This window comes from Oratosquilla oratoria, chromosome 33, assembly GCF_046742065.1.
Source record: "Oratosquilla oratoria isolate Oo_2021 chromosome 33, ASM4674206v1, whole genome shotgun sequence".
NCBI classification, from domain to species: domain Eukaryota; kingdom Metazoa; phylum Arthropoda; class Malacostraca; order Stomatopoda; family Squillidae; genus Oratosquilla; species Oratosquilla oratoria.
The window spans coordinates 14,224,306-14,250,917 of NC_134809.1; the positions used below are offsets into that span (position 1 = coordinate 14,224,306).

The 26,612-nt window shown below is 37.7% G+C and overlaps 1 protein-coding gene across 1 annotated transcript in view; it reads right to left on the reverse strand.

Annotated features, from left to right (window-relative positions):
• Positions 1 to 13,127: 13,127 nt before the first annotated feature.
• The window catches only part of wfs1 (wolframin ER transmembrane glycoprotein wfs1), an 18,411-nt gene continuing 4,926 nt past the window's right edge, over positions 13,128 to 26,612 (reverse strand). Inside the window, exons 2-5 of the mRNA XM_076172639.1 lie at positions 21,266 to 21,370; positions 20,967 to 21,080; positions 17,546 to 17,642; positions 13,128 to 16,682 (exon numbers count right to left, since the gene is read on the reverse strand). Coding sequence (XP_076028754.1) covers positions 14,501 to 16,682; positions 17,546 to 17,642; positions 20,967 to 21,080; positions 21,266 to 21,370 — 2,498 coding nt within the window. The 3' untranslated portion in view covers positions 13,128 to 14,500. The remainder of the gene's footprint in view (positions 16,683 to 17,545; positions 17,643 to 20,966; positions 21,081 to 21,265; positions 21,371 to 26,612) is intronic.

Here is a 26,612-nt window from a genome sequence, read left to right on the forward strand (position 1 = left end):
AACAGTTCTGGCCCCAATAATGTTTGCTATATATATTAATGATATGGATGAAGGAATTGAAAGCTATATGAGCTTCTTTGCAGATGATGCAAAATTACTGAAAAGAGTGAAAAATGAAGAAGATTGTGAATCACTACAGAGAGATCTAAATAAAGTACAAGAATGGAGTAGGAAGTGGGAGATGGAGTTCAATACAAAAAAGTGTAGTATAATGGAATTTGGAAAAAGCAAAAACAGAATAACAGGATCATATAATTTGAGAAAAGAAGGAATAAAAAAAGTAGAAAATGAGAAGGACCTGGGAGTCATTGTTATGAATAATATGTCACCTGAGAAACATATAAATAAGATTTTTGGAGAAACTTATAATTTAATAAGAACAATCAAAGTGGCATTTACATACCTGGATGAAGAAATGGTGAGGAAAATCCTCATCACCCTGATAAGACCAAGATTGGAATATGCAGCAACGATATGGTCACCAAGTACAAAAAAATGTATAAAAAAACTTGAAAGAATACAAAGAGCAATTACAAAACTGGCACCAACACTCTCAAAACTATCATATGAAGAGAGACTACAAAAACTTAAACTACAGACACTAGAGCAAAGAAGAGAGAGAGGAGATTTGATAGCTATTTACAGAATCATGAAAGGCATAGAAATTACTGATAGAGAGAATCTGATAAAATGGGATGACAGAAATACAAGAGGACACGGAAAGAAAATAAAAAAAGACAGCTATAGAAGAGATTTTAAAAAGAACAGCTTTCCTCACAGAGCAATAGACAGTTGGAACAAGTTAGATGAGAAAGTGGTGTGTGCAAAAACAATACATGAATTTAAAAATAGTTTAGATAAAATGAGATATGAAGACGGGACCCCACGAGCATAGCTCCCCTTCCCGTAAAATACAACTAGGTAAATACACACACACACACACACACACACACACACTTCAACGAACGGACGGCTTGGAAGACGTTCTGAAGAAAATTGAAGATTGTGGACCCCAACGCAAAGAGAAGTGCCTATTGTATTTACAGGGTGGGGGGGAAATTGCTCGTGGGGTAGTGGGAAGGTAAGGAAAGAGGAGAAGGGGAGGGATTGCTGGGGAAATGGAAGGAAATGAGGAAGTGGAGGACTTGGCCCAAGCAGACCGCCGAAAAGTAAACAAACGACCGCAAGCCCAACTGGGAGACGACGAAATGTCTAATAAGAATGTAAAGATTAGAAGTATAGATAGGAGCAATACAGTAGAAAGTGATGAGAATATTTTCAAGGGATTTAAAGAGGGTGGGGGGACACAACCCCCACCCCCCGACTGACAAGACTAGAGGAGAAGGTTGATAAGGTGATTGAGGACTTGGAGCGTAGGTTCGGTCATATGAACACCATTTTACAGAGGGTTGAAAGATTGGAAGAACTAGAGAAGGCGAATAAAAACTTAACTGATGAAATAGAAGACCTAAAAAGACAGTTAAGAGATGTAAAGGTGGAGAATGAGGAATTGAAGAAGAATAGTAAAGAAAACAGAGAGGCAATAGCTAAAGAAGCTAAGAATTGGAAAGCAACCCAAGAAGGAAATAAGGTTTCATTCACTGACATAGTCAAACAGCAATTGAAAGAACATACTGAAGACTCAGTTATTAAAGTGATGAGACAAAAGGAGAACATAGTAAGAGATTTAGCAGACAAGAAGAAATGTATAATTATATTAGGAATGGAAGAGAAACACAACACAGATAGAACCACAAGAATCAAAGAGGAAAATGAAAAAGTAAGCCAATTACTAGAGTCAGTTCAGGAAGATGAACCAGAAATTATGAAACAAATCGAAGAGAAATTTAGACTCGGAAAGTATAGCACACATAAGACCAGACCAATTAAGATTAAATTCAAGTCACAAACAACGGCAGAGAATATCTTATCCAAAACAGGGAAACTAGCAACAAGTGAACAATATAAAAAGGTATGGATAAAAAGGGAAATGAATAAAGAGGAAAGAGAGGAAGAAAAGCAGAAAAGACTTGAAGCTAAGGCAAAAAACGAGAACAGAACGGAGTCAGAGAAAGAGAGATTCTATTGGAGAGTAGTGAATATGAAACTAAGGAAGTTCGACATACAAAAGAAAAACATAAGGGAAACAGAGAACACAATGGAAGTGGCAGAAAACTAAGAGTGTCTTACACAAATATAGATGGGTTAATAACAGGATTGAATGAGCTGAATGATTATTTGAAGGAAAAAGAACCGGACATAATGGGAATTGTAGAAACAGAATTAAAAGGCCCACTACCACCCAACAGTGTAGGACATGATGCATACAATTATTGGATTAGAAACAGAGAGAAAAAGCAAGGGGGTGGAGTTATGTTCCTGACTAAGAAGGATATAAACGTGAAAGGCGTCATATATGGAAAGAATACAGTAGAGATGATTATGATAGAAGTGGAAGACAGAGATAAGAAGAGCAGAAAATTTGTGATAAATTATGTGCCTCCAAAAACAGCCTCATGGGAGGAGAGTGAACATAAAAGTATGTTAGAGGACACAAAGATAACATTAAACAAGATAATGGAAGAGGGAGGAAGAATAGTTATGATGGGCGACTTTAATTGCAAAGAAATCTGCTGGGAAGAAATGACAGTAAAGGGTGGAGACGACTCATGGGGAAACGCTCTACTTGAGATGATTATTGACCACACAATGACACAATGGATACAGGAGAACACTAGGTATAGAAATGAAGAAGAACCATCGAGGCTAGACTTATTAATTACATCTGAACCTAGAATAGTGGACAAGATTGAATATAAAACACCAATAGGTAAAAGTGACCACATATTGATTGAACTGGAACTTAATGAAGAAAAATATATCAAAAGAAATGAACAATATAGAAAAGGAAGAATGATGTATGAAAAAACAAACTTTGATAAAATAAGAGAATTCTTTCAACAAGAAAACTGGGAAGAAATACACAAAGAAGAAACATCAGTGGAAGAGAAATGGAATATTTTGAAAAAATTTACAAAAAAGGAGTGGAAAAGTATGTCCCAAGACAAAAACAAGAAAAAGAATATGTAAAATGCTGGTACAACAAAAGTTGTAGGGAGTTAAAAGACAAAAGAGACAAAGCCTGGACCAGATGGAAAAAAGACAGAAGACCTGAAAAATGGAAAATATACACCGGTTATAGAAATGAATATGTACAAACGTGCAGAGAGGAAAAGAGAAAATATGAAAAAGACGTCATAGAAAAATGTAAAGATCAACCAAAACTATTCTACAGATTTGTAAACAATAAACTGAAAAACAAACAGGACTTGGAGAAATTAAGACAAGGGGGAGTTGAATACACTGAGGAAATGCAAATGGCGGAAATTATGAACAAACATTTTAAATCAGTGTTTACAAGAGAGAACATACAACCTGAAGAGATTGAATGGAAAGAGAAAGTCCCCCCTATAGAAGAAATAGAAGTATCAAAGAATGAAATATTGATACACTTGAGTAATCTTGATGTCAGAAAATCGCATGGACCAGATGAAATAGCAAACTGGATACTGAAAGAATGCAGGAATGAACTGGCAGACAAAATACATAGCATAATAAGCAGTTCTTTGAAAGAAGGAAAAGTTCCAGAAGATTGGAAAAAAGCAAACATAGTACCTATATATAAAGGAGGAAATAAAGAAGAACCTACCAACTATAGACCAGTCTCTCTAACAAGTACAATAGCAAAAATTTGTGAAAGAATTATCAAAAGTAGATGGGTAAAATACTTGGAAAAAAACAACGTACTAAATCCAAGGCAATTTGGATTCAGACAAGGACGATCATGCGTCACCAATTTAATATGTTTCTATTCAAGGCTAATAGATATAATACAAGAAAGAGATGGATGGGCTGATTGTGCATTTCTAGACCTAAAGAAAGCTTTTGACAAAGTACCACATAAGAAGTTGCTTAAGAAATTAGAATCTGAAGGAGGAATACAAGGTAAATTGCTAAATTGGATGGAAGACTTTTTGCAAGAAAGAAAAATGAGAGTAGTGATAAGAGACCAGCACTCAAAATGGAATGAAGTAATAAGCGGTGTCCCGCAGGGAACAGTACTGGCCCCAATAATGTTTGCTATATATATTAATGATATGGATGAAGGAATTGAAAGCTATATGAGCTTCTTTGCAGATGATGCAAAACTACTGAAAAGAGTGAAAACTGAAGAAGATTGTGAATCACTACAGACAGATCTAAATAAAGTACAGGAATGGAGTAGGAAGTGGGAGATGGAGTTCAATACAAAAAAGTGTAGTATAATGGAATTTGGAAAAAGCAAAAACAGAATAACAGGATCATATAATTTGGGAAAAGAAGGAATAAAAAAAGTAGAAAATGAGAAGGACCTGGGAGTCATTGTTATGAATAATATGTCACCTGAGAAACATATAAATAAGATTTTTGGAGAAACTTATAATCTAATAAGAACAATCAAAGTGGCATTTACATACCTGGATGAAGAAATGGTGAGGAAAATCCTAATCACCCTGATAAGACCAAGATTGGAATATGCAGCAACGATATGGTCACCAAGTACAAAAAAATGTATAAAAAAAACTTGAAAGAATACAAAGAGCAATTGCAAAATTGGCACCAACACTCTCAAAACTATCATATGAAGAGAGACTACAAAAACTTGAACTACAGACACTAGAGCAAAGAAGAGAGAGAGGAGATTTGATAGCTATTTACAGAATCATGAAAGGCATAGAAATTACTGATAGAGAGAATCTGATAAAATGGGATGACAGAAATATAAGAGGACACGGAAAGAAAATAAAAAAAGACAGCTATAGAAGAGATTTGAAAAAGAACAGCTTTCCTCACAGAGTAATAGACAGTTGGAACAAGTTAGATGAGAAAGTGGTGTGTGCAAAAACAATACATGAATTTAAAAATAGTTTAGATAAAATGAGATATGAAGACGGGACCCCACGAGCATAGCTCCCCTTCCCGTAAAATACAACTAGGTAAATACACACACACAGTATCCAAACCCAAGCGATCTATCGAACATCGATATCACAAAAAAGACTCATCACCGTTATCAATGCATCACACTGATGCCACTTAATCTAAGGCTGCAAGTCATGCTGTGTCTAAGGATGATAGAGAATATCCTATATTTCCGCAATGGAATATAACATTAATAATAATCTTTATAAGCATGCAGGGCTAAAGATTGTTTATCATTGTCTATGTAATGTAATGACTAAAATGTGACAAAATAACCCAGTGTTGGAGTTAAATGTAATAAATAAATAATTTGATCGTAGTAACTGAGATTGTGCCTTCATACAACCATCGTTACATTATTTTATAATTTTACCGTATGATGACTATTCTATTTATATACCAAACATTTATATACTTAAACATCTAAATTTGCAGAGAGAGAAAATGACTGTTACAGAAGTGTGCGTCGTATAACGTCATCACAATTTGAACCATTTTATATCCATTGCGGTACCATTGTATATTTAATTAGTCTTAATATATTACCATTCTATATTCTGTGTCAAGTAACCCTTGTTTTAGAGGAATGCAATGTTCTAGAGAAATGGACTGTGACAGTGACCATTATCTAGTCATTTCTAAAATAAGAATCAGATTAAAAATTGAAAGTAATCTTACTGCTGGACAGAAGTTTGATGTTAAGAAGCCAAATATAGAGCAGATAAGAGCATAATATTAAATCAACGTTTGAAATAGATTTTCGGTACTAGAGAATACTTACGAGGAAGAATTGAATGTAGAAGACAAGTGGAAAGAAATAGAGATAATTGTAAAAGAAGCAGCAGAACAGACTCTGAGATCTAAAGACAGGCAAGAAACAAATGGTTTGATGATGAGTGTGAAATAGTTGATTTTATCAAGAAAAATAGCTAAGACCATTAACTTACACCAAACTTACCTGTTTCCGACCACCTTCGACCGAAAATCAAGTGATCGATCGGCAACATAAAACCTATGCAAGAAATTGAAATAGGAAAAGTTAATGTGGTTGATAAGATGAAAATCTATTTGATGGGACTATTCAGTGTGTTGTAATATATCTATCTATCTATCTTATTACCGACTACCAGCGACTTCCAAAGACTACTTGCAACTTGCCGGCGACCAGGTGGTCGCCGGTGGTCGGAAACAGGTCGTAAGCTTGGTGTGACTGGGTTCTTAGATAACCAATGAAGGAAAGGAAGAATTAAGCTAAACATTATGTAATAAAACAAGAAAAGCTAATAGAGTAATCAAAAGGAAGAAAAGACAACAGCTGAATTCAAAATTAGATAGAATAGATCAGGATGCTTACCTTCCTCTTGATTAAAGTTTGAGCATTTGTCAGATATATCGCCAGACGAAACTTCTCCATTGTCCTTGATCCTAGCACAAATTATGTTTTTCAATACCCCCTAGATTTCCTCCTCTTGCCTCTATAGCTGATTTTATACCGTCCCTCCATATTTCTTCCATACCCTACCCTCCACATGTTCTTCAAATAAATGGTAAAACCTCAGTTTTCTAAGTAACCGAAACGGTTGCAACAACACTATCTCTGGCATGTAGGTACACTAACTATGAACACAAATTCATTTTCCAAAAGCCTACCCTTAAATCACAGCTGTTAATTTATTTATTGTCAATTGTGCATATATTTTAGTGACCTTTGATTGATGTATAGCATAATTGTGTTTTACTTTTTGTGCATAATCAACAATTCTTGAAAGTTCCATTAAATGCATGAATGTTCTTTAGGAGACGCTGTCGATATTCCAGAATGATGTCACTGCTAGATAGCATATACACACATATACATATCATAACTGACATTCCTGTTTATACTAGTGTTTTGTAAACTCGACTGGAGTGTGCGCCACTGTTACTTGTATTACTGTTAAAATATGTCTACAACAATTTATTCAACAGGGTTTACTGAATTCCTGAAAATACACTACCACTAGACTTTACACAACAATTCATCCGAGGGAAACCAGTTCAGTTTGGTTATGAACTATGGGCAGTATTGCTACAACTTCGATATGTATTGTGGTAAATCATCAGATAATGAATAATTTATTATTTATTGCTTGGCTCCAAAGTTTTTGTTCTCAAAATGCTCGCAGCTGTAGAGAACCCATGCTCTCACACAATATTTTTTAATAACTTATTCACTGACTATTCTTTGCTTGTCCAGTTACGAAATTTAGGATTCAAAACCACTGGGACAGAGGGAAAATCGACTTAATAAATTTCCTGTGATGGAATCAAAGCTAATAAAAAATTGTAACTTTTGATTACAGACTTTATGGCTATGAGGTAATCCTCGTTGTAAAATAGGTGGATAGCAATTATAGGGTGGCCAGACGCCCTCCTTTAGGCCAGATAGTCCTCCTTATGAGCACTTTGTCCTCTATCCGGCGCAACCTCACGCCGGACGTGCATTTGTCCTCCTTACTTGGGGTGTGACAAAAATAAATAAATAAATAAATAATCCTAGGTATACAATGATGCCGTCCAATTAAATTATTTGGGAGTACCCAGGCCAAGGTCAACGTCGGAACTCGGCATCCGTAGCCAGGAATTGCACAGGACCAATGTGGCATGATTCACATCTCATACATTGGGCTGCAGTCCTGATGTGGCCACGGTGCATTGTGGTTTGGCAATTAATCAATGAGGTTAAGGAGTCTGAAAATGCGAATAGAAAGAGGGCAGAAATACAAAAAGTAAAGGGCAGAAATACTAAAAGTAAAGGGCAGAAATACAAAAAGAAATAAACCTCTAGGCAATCAATGTGAGGATACAACTAGGTTTTGTTTGTGTTGTAACTTGGTAAGAAATACAGGTATTTGTTTTTTGTCGGTTTCATTAGAAGTGAAAAATATAATTCACTTTCAATTTTATATATATAATATATATATACATACATATATATATTATATATATATAATATATATATATATATATATATATATATATATATATATATATATGCAAAATAACCACAGGCGAAAGGAAACTTGTAGACAGTAAGTACTTTCGTAATATACGAAAGTACTTACTGTCTACAAGTTTCCTTTCTCTTGCGGTTATTTTGCATTTTTGTATCACGGTGATGTGATTGCTTGCATATATATATATATATATATATATATTTATATATATATATATATATCTATATATATATATATATATTTATATGCTGGTACATTGCTACAGGTTGTTGTAGTTTGAAAAATTAGTCACGGGTCTAGTTCCGAGTTCCTGAGTTTATTCCTGACCGGTTTCGCTCCAAACTGAAGAAGCATAGAGCGAAACCGGTCAGGAATAAACTCAGGAACTCGGAACTAGACCCATGACTTCTTTTTCCACCTTCATTACCATATATATATATATATATATATATATATATATATATATATATATATATATATATATATATACATATATATATATATGTATATATATATATATATGTATATATATATATATACATATATATATATATATATATACATATATATATACATATATATATATATATTACTGTATATTATAATCGTCGATAAGCAGTGTCCTTTTTGAAAATTTGGAAATGGCCACCCTTATAGCAAATGTGTTCCCGTTGTAACAAATTTCGACAGTTGAACCCACCAGAAAAGTACAACGTTGGCAACGAGAAACAAAGTCTAAAGGAAATGTTCCTCAACCAAATGTTCTTCGTGGATATGATAAAAGCATGGGAGGGGTTGATCAACATGAACAATTTGTTGGTAAGTATTTAGTTGCCATCAGATGATCAGAAGGAAAAAAATGGTATTGGCCTCAATTCCTTCGCATCTAAGATATGACTGATAAACGCTTGGATTACACATAGGTTTGTGCATGACAGGCTCTGTTGGATAAAAGAAGACTCAAGCCCGTCCCAAAAATCCAGATGTTATAATTGACAATAAGGAGCACTTCTTACAGAAGTGAAACCAACAACGGGGATACCAAAACAAAACCTATGTTGCGAAGCGAAGGACGTTTTGCGAGAATTAAGTGCATCGTGACCTTGTGTTGATTGCTTTATCCTTTATCATTGTAAACTGTAAACAATCACTTACAACTAAGAACTTACTTGATACTTGTTTTGAAAAATATCTAATATTGTAAAGTAGTAGATAGAACTTTATTTTCGTTAATGGTAATTATCTTTTATTTATTAACAATTGATAACATATAATGCCCAGTGTCCTCATTTGAGGACACCAAATATTTTGTTTATTGTAGTAAAGGTCGCCTTGACATTTCGGCATGTTTTTTCCTTGTTTACCTTCAAAATTTAGACAGAAATCGCACAATTAAAAACTGGATTGAAATGGGTTAAACATGCTCTCCTTCAAAGATTGCCAAAGTTTGTACAGTACTTCTCCCCACCCCCCAAAAAAAAAAGTCGGGTATCCACAATGCACCAATACAGAAGCAGCCTGGCAACACACCAATTTCCCAAAATGCGACCACCACGTGGAAGACACAACTCCTAATACTGCACTGTCCTTCACTTATTCCCGACAGCAACACAAAATATCTTCAGTGAGTGACTTTGAGCTGAAGTAGTGACTGGCAAGTTTACTGGGGGCTGCAGATCTTCAGCAAGAGAACTAGGGCATCAAATTGATTGATATGAGCAATGCCCAATATATATATATATGTATATAAACTGTAAATAAATAGTTCTATTTAGCTGAGGTGGTTCTCCCACCATTTCATAATTTAAACCTACTTTGCTTAATACACCTGTGACAGCAAATATATCCATATTTGTCCGAGGTTACACAGCAATATCTCAGTTGAGGGGAACCTTCTACAGGATAATAATGAGTGTCTGCATGTTGTGATCCTATGGAATGGATGTCTGAGATTACCTCCTTGGTACCCATCTCCACAACCAATTGACACCCTCACTTCCTCCCAGAGGTGAAGACCCAAAGATCTGTCACACTTTCCAAACTAGGACCAATACATCTGTCTTTTAATATTATATTAATTTTTTCACTTCCTTTTCACAAGAGCTTGAGAACAGGCAACTGTGGTCCTTTGATAACAATTGTTTCTTCAAATTTCAGACTGAAATCTCAGAGAATCAAAACAGCTGGCAATAGTTCTTGGACCCTTCTATTCACCTCTTCCTTTGACCTCTTGCTTCTCTCCTATCCTTGATCAAGTGATCTTCTCTTGTTAGTTTTACCCATACCCTTCATGTAGCACTTTTTTTTTTTAACATCTAAGTTGGTAGACAGTGCAGAGTAACCCAAAATAGTCAAATAGCTGGTACCAAAAGGCTGTACAAAAGAGTCAAGAAAGGAACAATAATCTCACCAGTATTATTCAACGTTTTCATAAGTGATCCCACACCAGATCTAGAACATAACACTAAAATCTTTGTAGATGACATGACCATATCAATCCAGCACGAGAACTACAAAATAGTTGCTAAGAAAATCCAAACTTGCTTAGTCTGACTAGAATAGTGGCTTGCACATAATAGAGTAGAGGCCACTCCTCAGAAATCACCAGTAACTTTTCTCACTCTTGACAACTATGAATCAAAGAACTATCCAATAGTAAGATTGAATAGTCAAATCTTTTTATTGGAAAAGAACCATAAAATCCAGGATCTCACTTTTCATGCTCACATGTCTAACCCACACATCAGTGACCTAACAGTAAAAATAAGAGAGAAAATAAACATAGTAAGATCATAAACAAACACTAGTTTTTGTCAGCAGAAGGAAACTAATCACAGTTCACAAACAGTTCTTGAGAACTACACTCAACTATGCTTCGTATACAGTATGGTACCCAACAATCAAAGAAACAAACACAGACATTACAAACCATACAAAATAAAGCATTGAGAATAATAACATGATACACCAAAACCACTCCTAAAGAACATCTACATACAGAAAAAAAAAAAAAAATCCTCATAGAACACCACATGCAAATAGACCATGCAAGATCTCTTAATCCTATCCACGCATCTCATCACATCATACAAGCACAACCAGCTGAATATAAGAAAAACTACACCAGTAGCATACTACACAAATATCTAGTTTACTACCACCCACACCACACAACCAAAATAAAACACAAACACTCAGATCACAAAACATGCACTTCAAGACTGACAAAAGCCAATATTTCTTTAAACTTCTTCAGACATTAGCCTAGCAGAAAAATCTCTTCCAAGAGAAATAAGAACTACACTAGTTTTACTACATTCAGGTCCCTATACAGTACTAAAACAATCAACATAGAATAGGCCAAGTCACAGAAACAAACTAATTAAGATGCAATCATCACACAGAAGACACCAAATACTTCATCCTACACTGCCCCACCCTAACTTTATCCTGATAACACAATATTGCTGAAGTTGAATGACTATGGACCAATTTATCAACTTTTGCTAGTTACCTGGAAAACATGGGTCTCATTTAAGAGATTTGGAGCAATGTATTGATTAAATGATTTATCTTATTATTATTACTGTCATTATTATTATTATTACCTTTTTCCTAATAATGGCAGGTCCAATGCATCTCATATCTCCTTGTGTGGTTCATTTGCTAGGCTGGAGATAAATTTGTTTGCTGCTCTTTTTATTCTCTCAATCTTATCTATGTCCTTCATTGTGTGGAGACCACACAAATGCTGAATACTCTAATCTGGGGTAGATTAGACCCTCTACAGTTTTTGTATATCTCTTCCCATTAATGACAAACCACTTTTATTTTCATAAACAGTCTGTATGTATTGCCCACATTTGTTTTTGCATGCTTGTTGGGTGAAAAAATAGCCATGATCAACTTTCCCAAATCCCTCTCTTTTGATTCGTAATAAATTCATTTCCCATTGTGTAAATCATTGACAGTATCTACATTTACCATTTCCAATCATTTGTATTTTTGGCACAAATTTATTTTCACACTTTGCTCCATTCATATATTCTGTTCTGTGGTAATTGTTGTTAAGGGAATGGCATTGGTTACCTTGAGCTACGGCAATTTCCCGAAAGCTTGTTTAATTTTCGAATCGGGATTCTTTCCTGTAACGTCGTACCACACTATCGTAATTTTAATTGATATTATTAAACTCCCCTCCCTCTTTATTAATTATTTAAGCCTATGTTGTAATTTGATTAACAAATTGGGAACTTGAGAACTTACTTGAAGTATCAGTTGTCCCGTGGCTTCGAAACCATTTTTTGAAGGCTCGTTAGAACTCCTGCCGAACAAGACTAACTTTCTGTCCCGGTATGTCAGACTAGGTTCAACCCTGGTACCAGTGACAAGCCACCAGAAGGACAATAAAACCTTGGCAAGGATCTACAGCCATCGAAGCCTCAAGCTTGTATATTAATTCTAACGATTTGTTAGAGAACTCAAACAGGTAAGTTCTCTAATGTTCTGTTTTGTTCAATTAATTACAACAGTTCAGATATTTTTGTAACAATTTGCAATTTCCTCCATCTTCTATTTTCATGATCTTTGCTTCATCTGCAAACATGTTAGTGTAATTTGTAACATATATTGTGTCATTTACTGCTTCTGTCACCAGCTTATAATAGTAGTAGGAGGGGAGCATTTGTCTCTTGTCAGCTTTCCTTGTGTGAAAAGATTGAGCAATATAGTTGAAGTTAGAGATCTTTGGCCTGGTATTGACTGAATGTCAACCCTTTGGGACTGCACTTCCAGGTTCTGAAGATGGGTGGCTGGGAGATGATTCTCTCTGATATGTCTCACAGGACCGCCACTTGGAAGTACAGTACCCCTCACTGGTCCCATGTTCCTCCTACTAGTCGGTGACAGAAATATTCCTACATTTACACAGCCTAAATAGTGGTCGAATATTGCTTTACAGAGAGATCTATGGAAGAGTCCACTGATCAGTGCAGGCTGTTAGGCCACAAGTAAAAAAAAAAAAAAAAAAAAAATTCAAGTCAAGACTATTATCTATTATCATTTCAGTACTGACTTCTATACATTTCATGAGTAAAGGAAAGGCTTCAGATTTATATAAACACATGTTTCAGGACTACATACATAATATTTTATGGCACAATATACAAATTTGAGCACTTCATATATTTAGCATTACAGGGTGAAATACTTATAAATAGGGAAATAAAGCATCACAGCATTAAGACGAAAGAACAATTGGTAGTTAAAGCTTGGGAACTTGGGAACTAAGATACATTGCAAAAATACATTAAGAAAGTATAAATTATTATGGCTAAATGTAAGAGATTTCAGTCATCTTTCCCAGATAGATGTAGTAATTTGTTGCAATATGCAGTGGTGTCTGTGTTACCAGCAAGGTGACAAATGGATGTTTGAAAATGAGTAGGTCACTATCTGCTATCGAGGATGATACTTGTAAAGTGTAGTTTGTCAAATTTGGAGAAGTTCTACTATAAGATGGCAACGAAATAGGTAATGTATGTATGATGTTTGGAATACTTCATATGTGAATTTTTTTTACATCAGGCTTTAGTTTTTCACTGGAATTGAGCATCGACTTCATTGGAATCTATAATAATGTTTGAGTGAAAAACAAAATCTGTAGTGGTCTTATTGCACAATCTGAGGAACTGCATAAGATGTGAATGATACTGGTTGGACTACCATTATTTTTTCTTGTATGAAAGAAAATTCTAAATGATGAGTATCTATATACCAAATGGCTTCCTCCCCCTTGTAAAGGAGATAACCATGCTCTCATCCCCACTTTATCCCACTCCCATCTGTCACCCATTTGTTTCCCTTATATCTTAGTTCCTTGTGGACAAAGGGTCATCCCTGTACCCTACCCACTGCCCAGGTCAGAAGCAATGGGGATAATAATAATAATTAATGCCTTGAGTTTCACTTAGTGGAAAACCTATAGCCCCACAATGGCTAGCAAAGGTCCTTGGACCCTCTCACAGATCTTTCTAGGAAGAAACTTTGGGTTGTTGTTTGTGTTGTATTGATGTGGAACTGTTTCTGTTAACAGCTGTAAGAAGTAGAAGTAGGAAAGCAGTTATTGGATGTCAGCTCTCCTTGTGTGAAAATGTGTAAGAAATACAGTTGAAGTTGATATGATGAGATTCTAGGCCCAGTCTGGAGAACGAGTATTAGTCCCACAGGGCTGCACATCCTAATTGAGGTGAGGGTATTGACAGGTCTCGAAAGTGAGCAGCTCCACTGTCTATCTTGCATGACCACTGCAAGCAGGTACATAATTGGTCCCAGGGGACTAACAAAAAAGTGGAATAAGAGTCTGAAAATTAGGATATGGGTTGGTGTTGGAGTTATTTGCAGGATGGTCCCATGGAGGTATAGCTGGAGAATCGTAAATTGGCACAATGACAGTCTGTCAAAGATTAGTATATGAAGCAACATTAGGTAAACCCTTTGGGTGGTTCTATAGATAATGTTGGTCCAAGAAAGAAACTGAAGAGAAAGCGTCCAATAGTAGCAACTTCAGCACTATGATTGTACACCAGGGGCAGGACAGGAGGTGGATTTTTCTTACAAGTTACACATTTCATACTTATTGCACGTACTATCACCTGACTTGAGCCAAGACCTTCTTCTAGAATTCCTGTAAACTGCACTACATCTTTAACTGCAAGGCTGAGGGCAAATTGGTGGAAACGATGCTCAGCATAGACTCTCACGTCTGAATTCAGTCCATTGAACTTCCAGAAGTTTATTGATTCCATACTTAAGTCTAAAGCAAAGTTGTACGAGTTCCAAGCTTCAAGGGAACAACTTTCAGGGCCATGTGCTATCTGAAGAAGAAGACATTGTCGATGTTCTTCCTCTGACAACTTATCTTTAGCACATTTGTCATTCTTACGTCCAAGAAGACATCGTACTGGCTGGGTCAGTGTTTTGGGAAGCCAACTAGTTACAGTTTCAACCTTATTATCTACACTCTCTAGTGTTACCATGGCAACGGTTGCTTGCCATTTTACATGGGAACCTACTAATGGATGGCATCTGATCATTGTGACAGCCATGTTATTATTATTGAGGCTTTGCCCAGTTGGTGGCAGGCAATTGTTCTTATACAAGTCCCATGTTAGAGAAGTGGAAGGGGCTGTTTTCATGCCAATGTTAAAGTGTGGCCAAAGAAGAAACAGAAGGAAAATGAGGGACAGTAGCTGCTGTATCACTTTCACCATTTTCTCCCACCACCAACTAATCACAAAAGGCAGTACAATACTCACTATCACAGTCACTACCACTATATGTCCTCCTACTCCAGCTTGGTGTAAAATTCCTCCTAGAATCAAAGCAGGCCCAATGTATGCTAATACAACTGACAACAAAGGAAGCAACGCCAGCAATATCAGCAGAGCACATGAAGATAATAAGGTTTGCCACGATGTTACTTCATCCATTGTAACCAGTGCAATATGACACCATGAAAGGCACACCAAATGGGGTGGAAGCATCTTTAGAACTTTTTTTTCTCTCACTGCTACCACAATCAACACTACTATCCACATTATATGAAGCAGAGGTCCTACACCTACATATATATTCAGATTTCCAAATGCAGCCACAGGGTGTTCTTCCAATATCCAGGTCATACCAAGAAACTGATTAGGAAGATTTACTTGAAGATAGTCAAAGATGTACTGGTTCAAGCTTGGTACATGAGCTAATGAGTACATTGAAAACGAGATCAGAGGCCAATAAAGAATGCGATGATTTAGTGTAAACAAAGTAAGTGTAGTCATCACGACAGCTACAGGTACAACATTGACTTTTACAGATGGTGACAGAGCTAAGCCTGAGAGAAAAATTACAAGTACAGGAACTGCTGCAACATATGTTTGCCATTCCCTCTTTTCATACTGCCACTCAGCAGCAGCAACATCAAGGTGTGGACAATGGTGCCTAAAGACATGTGACCATATTTGCAGGTTACTGAAGTCATGTCGGTGCATTAGAAGTCGACATGTGATGAGAATCAGACATGCAAGGGAGGAGTACACAAGAAGAGCCACTATGAGCCCAACCGGCAATACACAAACTAGAGATATTAAACCAAAAACGAGAATAATACCAACTACACAGTGATAAGAACTAGGCCAGCCAGCCCCCATTGCAATTTTGTGTGTCAAGCTAACCCAGAAGCGTAGAGCAGTTTGATAATGATGGAGAATAACCAGCCACAGCCACCATAACAAAATCCAACCACTCTTAGAAATTGTCAGTTTAAATGTTCGCCATTTATCCTTCAAGTTGCTGAAGAGTGTAAAATGCAGAGGTGGTAGCTGACCCTGGTGGTAACATACAGCTGTGGCTACCAAGCGATCCTCTGACACCTTTTCACTTGCTTTTAAGTCCTCCATGACTGTTTTTTCTTCCAATCCTTGTCCATTGCTATCATCCAGAGTATTAGATTTTAATATGTTATCTTTTGCTTCAGTATCACAAGATGACTCCTTACATTTGTTGTCACTATTTGTCTCCTTCCATTCTTCCTGTTGCTTTTGCTGCCTGTACACCTGGGCAATGTGCTGCCGTAACTGCCCACTTGTAATAAAGTCAGCCCCATCATTCAAACTGAAAGTGGAAAAAAACAACAACTCAGGATCATTCAACTGGAAAAAAATGACTGTACACATATACTGTATATAATAATTGCTTATTCATAAAATACTGGAAATATATACGTGAATTGTTGAGTTAGTTTCTAAACTAAAGTCTTTAAACATGGATATCAATTAAATAAGTGGTATTAGCCAAGAAGAAAAAAATGGGAAGAAATGATGAAGGAGAAAGAAAAAAAGAAAAAAAAAAACATCAGTACAACAAGGATTAATCACAGAAGACTATCAAAGGGAGTATCACAGAAGGGTAAAACAGCTGCCAACAACTAGAATTTAAAGTAAATCTACCATCCATTTCAGTGCATGAGGAAGGAGGTCACCATGTAATGAAGCTGAGGAGGTAAACTAGCTCTGGCTGTCAAGTCCTGCTATGGAAGCTCTGCATTTAAATGCATCATTTTTTACCCTAACAATGTGGCAAGGGATAGGGATGATTATATTCACAAAGCACTGAGATGGAAAGGATATTAAATGGAATTTACTGTGTGAGTATATGTTTTGACTCGGTCACCCCCCATATAAGGGAAAAGGACCTTTGGTACACGTGTATCACCCAATACACAAGGGGTTATTCAAAACCCGCTATAACCTCTTCCCTACTAAGGAAGAGCCAGGAAGTTAACCTTAGATAGAGGAAATAAAGGGGAAGTCCTCAGATATCATGGCCAGGGCAAGTTAATCAAACCTGCTTGAGTTGTTTGGATTGGGACGGGTAGCTACAGGAGAGCTTGCTTCCAGAAACTTTGGGTATTCGCAATGATATGTGACAAGTTCACATATTTTCATGAAACCTGAAGACATGGTGTAACTTGTTACCTGTGAAAAAGAAGTCTAGCTGCTCTCCTTGCTAACTTTTCACCCACAGGCATTTGAAGACAAGCACGTACATCATGAAAATTGTGCTGGCTGATTCCTGAAAAAACAAATTTGGGATACTTGTAGTTAAAAATTAATTTTTTTTTTTACCACTAAATCCTCCCTCTCTTCCAGTCCATCAACCACTCTTGAGTAAAAATTTAGTAGGTTTGAGAATTAATGTTTTGAGTGAAAAAATAATGATAATGGTTAACTCAAGAATCAATGACTCAGGACCTACATCTCCACACCAGTTGACACTCTCTGGGCCCTCCCCCAGATCTCTCTAAGAAGAACCATTGGACTGTTGTCTGTTTCATGTGAATGTGGTAAGTTTTTATGTCGCTGATTTACATATGGCACTGTATGTGGCAGAGAATTGGAATTTAAGAAAAGAGATGGATGTATGGAGTGAAAGGGGCAAGGAGCAAGAGGGAATGTCTGTTGAGCAGGGAAGGGAGAAGGTAGGAGATAGGGGTGAGTGGAGAATGGCTATGTATAGATGATATTGTGATGCAAAGAAGGGAAGGGGGGGATGGGGGTAGGGAGTAGTTATATGTGAATGATATTTTGACGCAGCCTAAAGGGATTTCTCTGTCTTCTCTTTTCCTGCATGAGGGGACAGAGGGGGAGGGGGAGGGTCACTGATTAAGTAAAGCAGCCTTCCTGTGGATGTGCTGTCTTGCTGCACTGCTTCTGAACCAGGGCAGTGGGCAGGATATAGGAATGACCCGTCATCCATGAGGAGCTAAGATGAGAGGGAGGAAAGGGTGGTGCATGGGAGTGGAATGGGTGGGAGTGAGTATATGCCTTTTGACTGGGCTACCTCCCTTATATGTGGGAAAAAGCCCTTGGTATATAAATAGACTTATAGTACAGCTGAGAATTCTTTATCCAAAAATCTGGGGCCGTATACACAAAACTTTTTTGTTAGCCTTAACAATCTCTGCTAGCTAACAGAAAACCACTAAAAGTTATACACCAATGCTTAACTAACAACTGTTAGCTAGCAAACAGTTGTTTGTCAAGTACCGCTAAACAGCGCTGAAGTTAGCAGCTTATGAACATGTAAATGGACGTATTATCAAAAATTGCACACATAAAACAGTGTTATTAATGCAGTTATTCAGAATTTATTAATAAAGTATCATGATAACACATAGATATCGTATGTATGGGTTTTTAGAAGTACTTATTAACCAACGACAGATATTTTTGGACGAAGGCGCATTGTACAGGCGGCCGTGCCACAGACAAATCTTCCGACAGAAGACTCAACAATAATTTCAGAGGACATAGACATGGCAGAAGAAACACAGAAAAAGAAAAGGAAGCCAAACTGGTCACAAGAGGAAACACTCCTCTTGATCAACGTGATTATGGAGAAAAAATAATAATAAATGGGCGATTCAAGCCAAGTTTAAAACACAAGGATAAGAGGGAGGCATGACAAAGCACGTTGATGCTATGGTATTGTTTTCTGTTTACATATAAATGTTCATCGACACTTGGAGCCCCAATTCTAATGTTTGTGCCATCTATGGTACCCACAACACCGGGAAACCTAGTTTTCCATGAACTCTGCTTGTTTTACTTGCACTTCTTGGCGAGTCAATAGGAATTTTACAAACTGAGTTACAATATCTGGTTCTGATAGTGCATCAATTGTTTGAGTAATGACACGGCTGATTGATGCTTGCGAGGTCCCAAATTCGTCACTGCTGCATTTTACCTGTGGCTAAATATCATAGGGTAATTGCCACCTTCGTCTCAGGACTCAGTGGTCGATTCCGTTCTGTTCGGGATTGAAGTTTGTCCCTCACTAAATCAGCCATTTTTATTATACCAGCACGGTTCATTCTGAAGCGTTTGATGAGTTCGTCGTCATTGTACTCGTTAAATATGTCCCGTCGCTGTCGATAAACTCGCAGTCATCTTTTTAGTTGTTGTTGCTCCGCCATCTTCTCTACTAACAGGAACTTGTTAAGAGCTTAATAGTCCTCCTCAGCACTTTTATCTTAACAGTACTTTTAAGGCCCTAACAAGTTTTCTGTATCACTATTAGTGCTTAACAGCTAAATGTTAGCCTTAACAGGAATTTGTTACCCTTAACAGCTATTTGTTAGCGCTAACAAGTTTTGTGTATACGGCCCCTGAAATCCAAAAATCTCTGAAATCAGAAAGTTTTTGGCAAGAGATATTCCACAAATGGAAATTCCAGAAAATGTTTCATAACTAAACTACAATGTGAACTGTATTGGATATAAAGCAGTGTAAAATGTTGATAAAATTATAAATAATGAAAATAACTCCAAATTATTTAGTTTTGTATAAAATGGTAAAGAAAAAGAAAAACCAATCACATTAAATTGTACACCAATGTAAATAAGACAGATGTTAGAGGAATGACCCTAATACTAGTAATTTGTCTACCATCAAACCACCACATAACACTTTTGCTCCTGAAATAATTTTGCTATTAATGAAACATTATCACAACTTTTCCATGGCTCTAAATGCTCAATATGCTCTATCCTGCTGCAAAAATAACATCAAGATAATAGGTGAATTCACCCCAAAGGCCCCCTCAGAGTGTCTTGTCCACTCCAGTCACTGCTGCCATCATTCTATTACTTCATTTGTCAGTACCAATGATAAATGCTCTTAACCATTGGTACAGCAATGCCAAAATGCACACTGCACCACAATTGCAGATTCAGTCTTGTTGAACTACAGCATGCAACACGCCTTGTTCTGGGGGGTCACCATTTTGTGAACAACTGAAACAGGAGGTGGCTGAAGTGCTAGGAGCAGTATGTAGTGGCAGTTTTTTAAAAGTCTATGACCTGCCTTTTCATGTGGTAAGCATTTTATTCACAGGTGGTTCATGGTTGCAGAGATATTGACATTTCAAATCAGGTCCATCTTTTTGAAACATCTTGCATATTATCATTAGACTGAAAGCATCATATGAACAAGAATTGAACAAGAGGAACTTATGAAATGTTTAGAAGAACTGCTACTGACGTATATATATAATACTTTTGTAGTGTTGTATAATGATGACACATTTTATGTTCAGTAACTAGTGTCAATATACTAAACTTTCAGATGCTTTCACCACTTAAATAGAAAAATATTGCAAAGGTCAGAGATTGAAGATCGTGACTGTATGTTAATGGTATGAAATCATCAATGCCTTTCTGCTTAATGGTTCCAGCCCCAAACTATCCTATCTTATAAATGAAATATACAAATATTCCAGAGCCCCAAAAAATCTGAACTCTGAAACACTTCCAGTCCTAAGCATTTCAGATGAACGATTCTCAACTTGTAAACATGTATAACATATTCACATTTATATCTGTATTATTATATTTACCTATGTTATCTTCCAGGCATTGTTGTAGAATATCAGTAGCTTCACTGTCACCTTGTAATGATGCTTGGGTAAACCAAAACACAGCCTGACGTGCTGTTTCTTCTTCACCATTTTCTATATGGGAAACAAAACAAAAAATAAGTTAATCACTCTATACTATACTGGGTTAGTGTAAGCTTTAATTCAGCCATCCCCCTTATATGGGAGAAAAGACCTTTTGATATATGCATGTATAATAACCTTAATGACCTATTACTAGATTTTATTTATTTGATAATGGTACACTAAGTGTGACTAACCAGCATATTGGTCTAATAAAACCTTAGCCAGGACACGCTGAGACTCTGGACATCCATCTTCTGCCAACTGGCTCCGCATACGGCGGAGAAGTCCTTTTGGTCCATCTTGAAGGGGAAAAGAAATTAATACATATGTATAATCAAACCTGCATGAAAAAACAAAATGCAAGACAACATTATGATACAACAGTTCTCCATTTTTTAAATTAGAAAGAACATCAAACATCTTCTTTCTGTAATATATTGTGTTCCAAATGGCATTATCCAGCTCACAACCAAGATCTTGGACCTAGGAAGAAACTGAATGCCATACCTTGTCAAATTAAACATGAACACCAATTCTTACAGTAATCTCCTTAACCAAAAGCTGTAGGACAATACTCAAAATTTTCTCTGAATATTTACCTATGCAGAATGCATAATTGCATGGATGACCCGACATCCAGGAGGAGCCAAGAAAAGAGGGAGGGAGGTGGTGGTGAATTGGAGTGGAATGGGTGGGGATGAAATGGATAGGAATGGAATTATGCCTTTTAACTTTGGCTACCTCCCTTGTACGGGGGAAGAAGTCCTTAGTATATATATGTATATATTTACCTATGCTTCCATTCTGTTCCAGCAATCACTGAAGCTGGTACAGAGCTTGAGTTTAACAAATTGCTTAAGACTGTACTAAAACAAGTATCTCCAGGCATAAAAAAAACACTCTACAGTAAAGACACATAAGAGGCATAAAAGTTCACTTCTGTTCAGATCACCACTCAGCCAGGAAGGAGGAGGGGGGTGACTTCAGGAAAATGAGGGTTTCCTTGTAAAGGGATACAGTAAAATGCCACGCTACTCCTTCAAAGGTGAGTGGTGGGCTGAGGCTTAGATGAAGAATGACATTGGCTTTGCACTTTAGCAGGTAATAGTGGAGGGGCTGTTGTACCGCGGCCCTACAAAGTTTGCAGTAATTGCCCATACCACAATAAGTTTATAGTAGAGTAAACGGCACTGTTGTCTAGAGTAATTGTATTGGTGAAGTGTCCTTGAAGCAAAATCGTTTACTAAGTGCATGGCGACTGATTTCGTAATGGAAAAGCTGAATGCGTGGTCTTCAGCCGAGGTTTGTAACAAGGAGGCGGTTAGTGTGGGCAGGGTGGGTTCAGACACAGAATTAGGTCAGATCGTCGACGTACAGGCTGGCTGTTATTTCGTGGGGGGAATATATTCAGCTATACCATCGATTTTTATGGTCAAGAATGTTCAAGTCTCTTCTTTGAGGGACTCCACGATGGGTTCTTCCTCATGAAGATATGCTTAGTTTGTATGAAAGTGGCAGCTGCCGACAAGTCTATCGAAATAAACATCATGCGAGGACGGAGCCTTTATTAGTACGTTTCGCTTGAGAGCTGTGATAAGCGAAACGTCGGATTAATAAAAGGTCCGTCCTCACATTTGTTGTTTATTTCGATATGCTTAGTTCCACCGAAGCCTAGGAAGAGCTTACATTGGACCCACCGCTTCCAGGCTGTGTCATATGCTTTTTCCAGGTCAACAGATACAGCATGGACATGTTTGTTAGTATATACAATACGAATTGTTGTTTCTGTTTATACGAGAATATCGGTGGTGTAGCCTGCACAGAAGCCTGTTTGGAGAACTGGTATGAGGAAATGGTGTTCCAGTTGTCAAGAGAGTCTGAAGGAGGCAATTTTATCTTAGGGTTCGCAAAGATTTTGAAGTGCAATTGGATGGTAGTTGAAGTTTTATATTTCCATGATTTGGGGAAAGGGATGTGATGGGTAGAAAGGAGACTGAGCGGAGGATTCCCGTGTTATGTTTGTCGCTTATCTTCGTGAGGTTGTTATGTGTGGTGTATGGGGTGAGGGGGGGCGTGTCATGGCGGATCGTAGTGCTTCCGCAAACGTGATTCCAGTTTCGGCCATCATAAATCTTGCTCAGACTCCGTCTTTTCGAAATACATTATGTTCAGTCTCGAAGGCAAAGTATTTCTTGTTCAATGCGGCATATTGTGCACTGAAGCGGATAATGCATGGTTTTGACTGCAGTTTGCGCATCAAGTTAGTTGGGTTTAGGCATAGGGAATCGAATGCAGGAGGCGGACTGCGCACATGGGATGCTGGAAGACGTTATCGATGTTTTAGCGAATCCAAAATTTCTGACAGTTGAAACAGCGGCGTGGGCGTGGGTAGTACCCTCTAACATATCTTAGATATCCTCAGTACATGTGAGTTTGGATTTGGGTTCGGTCAAAAATTAACGTGGCAGTTGAAAGCTTTCTTGGTTCGGTATATTCTTATTACATTTCCATCCAAGAGCTCTCAACGTTCTGTCTTTGAATACTACTGCATTCGTAGGGTGTTAACTACTCCCAAGCTGCTGCTGATTCTTCCATGCAGTTTCGTTTAGGCTGGGGCATTAGCGAGGGTAGGAAGTAATTCATCATCATCAATCTGAAGTCCTGTGTATGCCGGGCGATGCGTCGCTTCACTCATACACCGTCGACAATCCTCACTCTCCGAGCAAGTTCCCATGCAACCACCCTTCCCATCCCAAACAACTCTCTGCAATTTTGATGGTCCCCCCCACACACACAAATTTAAGAGCAAACTAGACACTGCGAGATACAAAGGCGAGATACTACGAGCGTAGCTCTCCGCGCAAGATACAACTACGTAAACTCGCACACACACACAACCTCGTTGTGCAGTGGTTAGAGTTCTCGCCTACCACTACGGCTGTCCGGGTTTGAATCCCACCCAGGGCTGAAATAATTTCAGTATCGTTGCGCTGCGAGTTATTACTCCAACTCTCGTGGCAGGGAGTTGGGTGTGTATGTGCGTGTAAGGTCACAGCATTACCCATAGATCAGTCATGGAGCCCTGAGCTCTTCCGAGAGGGAAGTAGCTGTCGATCACGAGTCCAACAAGTAATCCAAGACCATGATGAATCACACACACACACACACGCATGTGTGTGTGTGTGTATATATATATATATATATATATATATATATATATATATATATATATATATATATATATATATTCTCATTAAAGCAAAATGATTGACAGGTGTAAGTGGAGAGGGTAGGGATGGTGCACGGCTTGGCTGTCTACCTCCCTTACATGGGAGAAGCGTACTGATATAGTAAACGAACATCGGGGTAGTATGGCACAGTGCAGGGCTCTGCTCGTCCTGAAGGAATTATCACACTGGTCTATTTTTACTCCCATGTTCTACCTTCATTTGAATATCTAGAATATGACTTCGTTTACAAAAATCTAGACTTTACTAAGAACATTTCAACAGTATGTCTATCATTAGTATAGGTCTATAATCCCTTAATTCATTATTCAGCTTTGCTATATATGAGGGAAAGAATATTTTATATTTGGAGTTTTGAAAAATAAAATATTGCAACCGAAGTCGTTTTTACTCAAACGAATTCTCAACTGTCGGCGCTGGTGAAGCCCGTGGAATCCGTGTGAGAATTCTGTGAAGTGCACCACCCGAGTAGGCCGGACTTGCTTTTCGCTCATTACTACTTATTTTCAATGTTATAATTTGACATTTCTTGTGCGTTATTTACAATCTTTGATTTGATTGATAACAACACCTCTACAGTAGATCTTTTTAAAGATTTATTCAAAATTATCTTAATTCCAACTATATAAATATATTAATCGAACGTGTGTCTGTGTGTGATTCACCTTGGTCTTTGGATCACGTGTTAGACTCGTGATCGACAGCTATTTCCCTCCCGGAAGAGAGCTCAGAGCTCGTATGGCCGATCTATGGGCAATGCTATGACCTTACACGCACACACATCCCCAACCCCCCCACCCACAAGAGTTGGAGTAACGACTCGAAGCGCAGTGATACTGAATTAATTTCAGCCTGTGTGCGTATGTGAACTTGTGCCTGTGTGTATGCTTGTCTGTGCGTGCATGTGTGTGTGCATATAAGCGCGCGCTCACACACACACACACACTATATATATATAATATATATATATATATATATATATATATATATATATATATATGTGTGTGTGTGTGTGTGCGTGTGTGTGTGTCTGTGTGTGATTCACCTTGGTCTTTGGATCACGTGTTGGACTTGTAATCGACAGCTATTTCCTTCCCGGAAGAGAGCTCAGAGCTCGTATGACCGATCTATGGGTAATGTTATGACCTTACACGCACACACACACACCCAACTCCTTGCCCACGAGAGTTGGAGTAACGACTCGAAGCGCAGCGATACTGAAATAATTTCAGCCCTGGGCAGGACTCGAACCAGGTACCGCCGGTACCGCCATACTAACAGTCTGGACCTTTACCAACCACGCCACCGAGTCGTGTGTGTGTGTGTGTGTATATATATATATATATATACATGTATATGTATATACAGTATATATGTATATATAAATATATATATACACATATACTCGTCCCCTTATGCTTCTTTTATTCTGCATGAGAGAACGGCGAGGGGAGTCGCCGATTAAGTGAAGCGGCCTTGCTGTGGATGTGCTGTCTTGCTGTATTGCTTCTGGCCTAGGGCAGTGGGCGCGATACAGTAATGACCCGCCATCCATGAGGAGCTAAGATGACAGGGAAGAAAGGGTGGTGGATGGGAGTGGAATGGGTGGGAATGAGTACCTGCCTTTTGACTTGGCTACCTCTCTTATAAGGAGAAAAAAAACCCTAGACGTACATATATATATATATATATATATATATATATATATATATATATATATATATATTCGTGAAAGGTTGGAGTCCAGGAACATTTTTATCCAATGTGTGCTTTCTTCCATATATAATATATACATATATATATACATACGTATATACATATGCATATGTATACATACATACACACACACATATATATATATTATATATATGTATATCATATACATATATACACTTCAAAACCATGACCCGTCATAATCCTGATTTTGTATATGTGTGTTTGGATAATGGTGCCTTTCGTTCTTATTTGCGCAGTTTAAGCCCCAGTAACAATGTCCCTTTCAACCAGTTCCCAACCAGCTTCGACCTACAAAACCGGCCCCGGAGAGAATATTCCTGTAAGGCAACGAGGACCTCCTTGCCGACGTATTTGGTCACGAGGCTCCTGCACCGAAAACTTCCCGGCACCTTCAGGTCGCAGGCGGTCGAGGAGCAGGTCGCAGGTGGTCGGGAGCAGGTCACAAGGGGTCCTATGAGTACAGCCTTCTAAAGTTTCCATCTGGTTTTTATTCTGAAAACTTGTGATAATGGAGACATCATGCACTTTATGTCTGTTTATGCAGCCAAAACTTCAG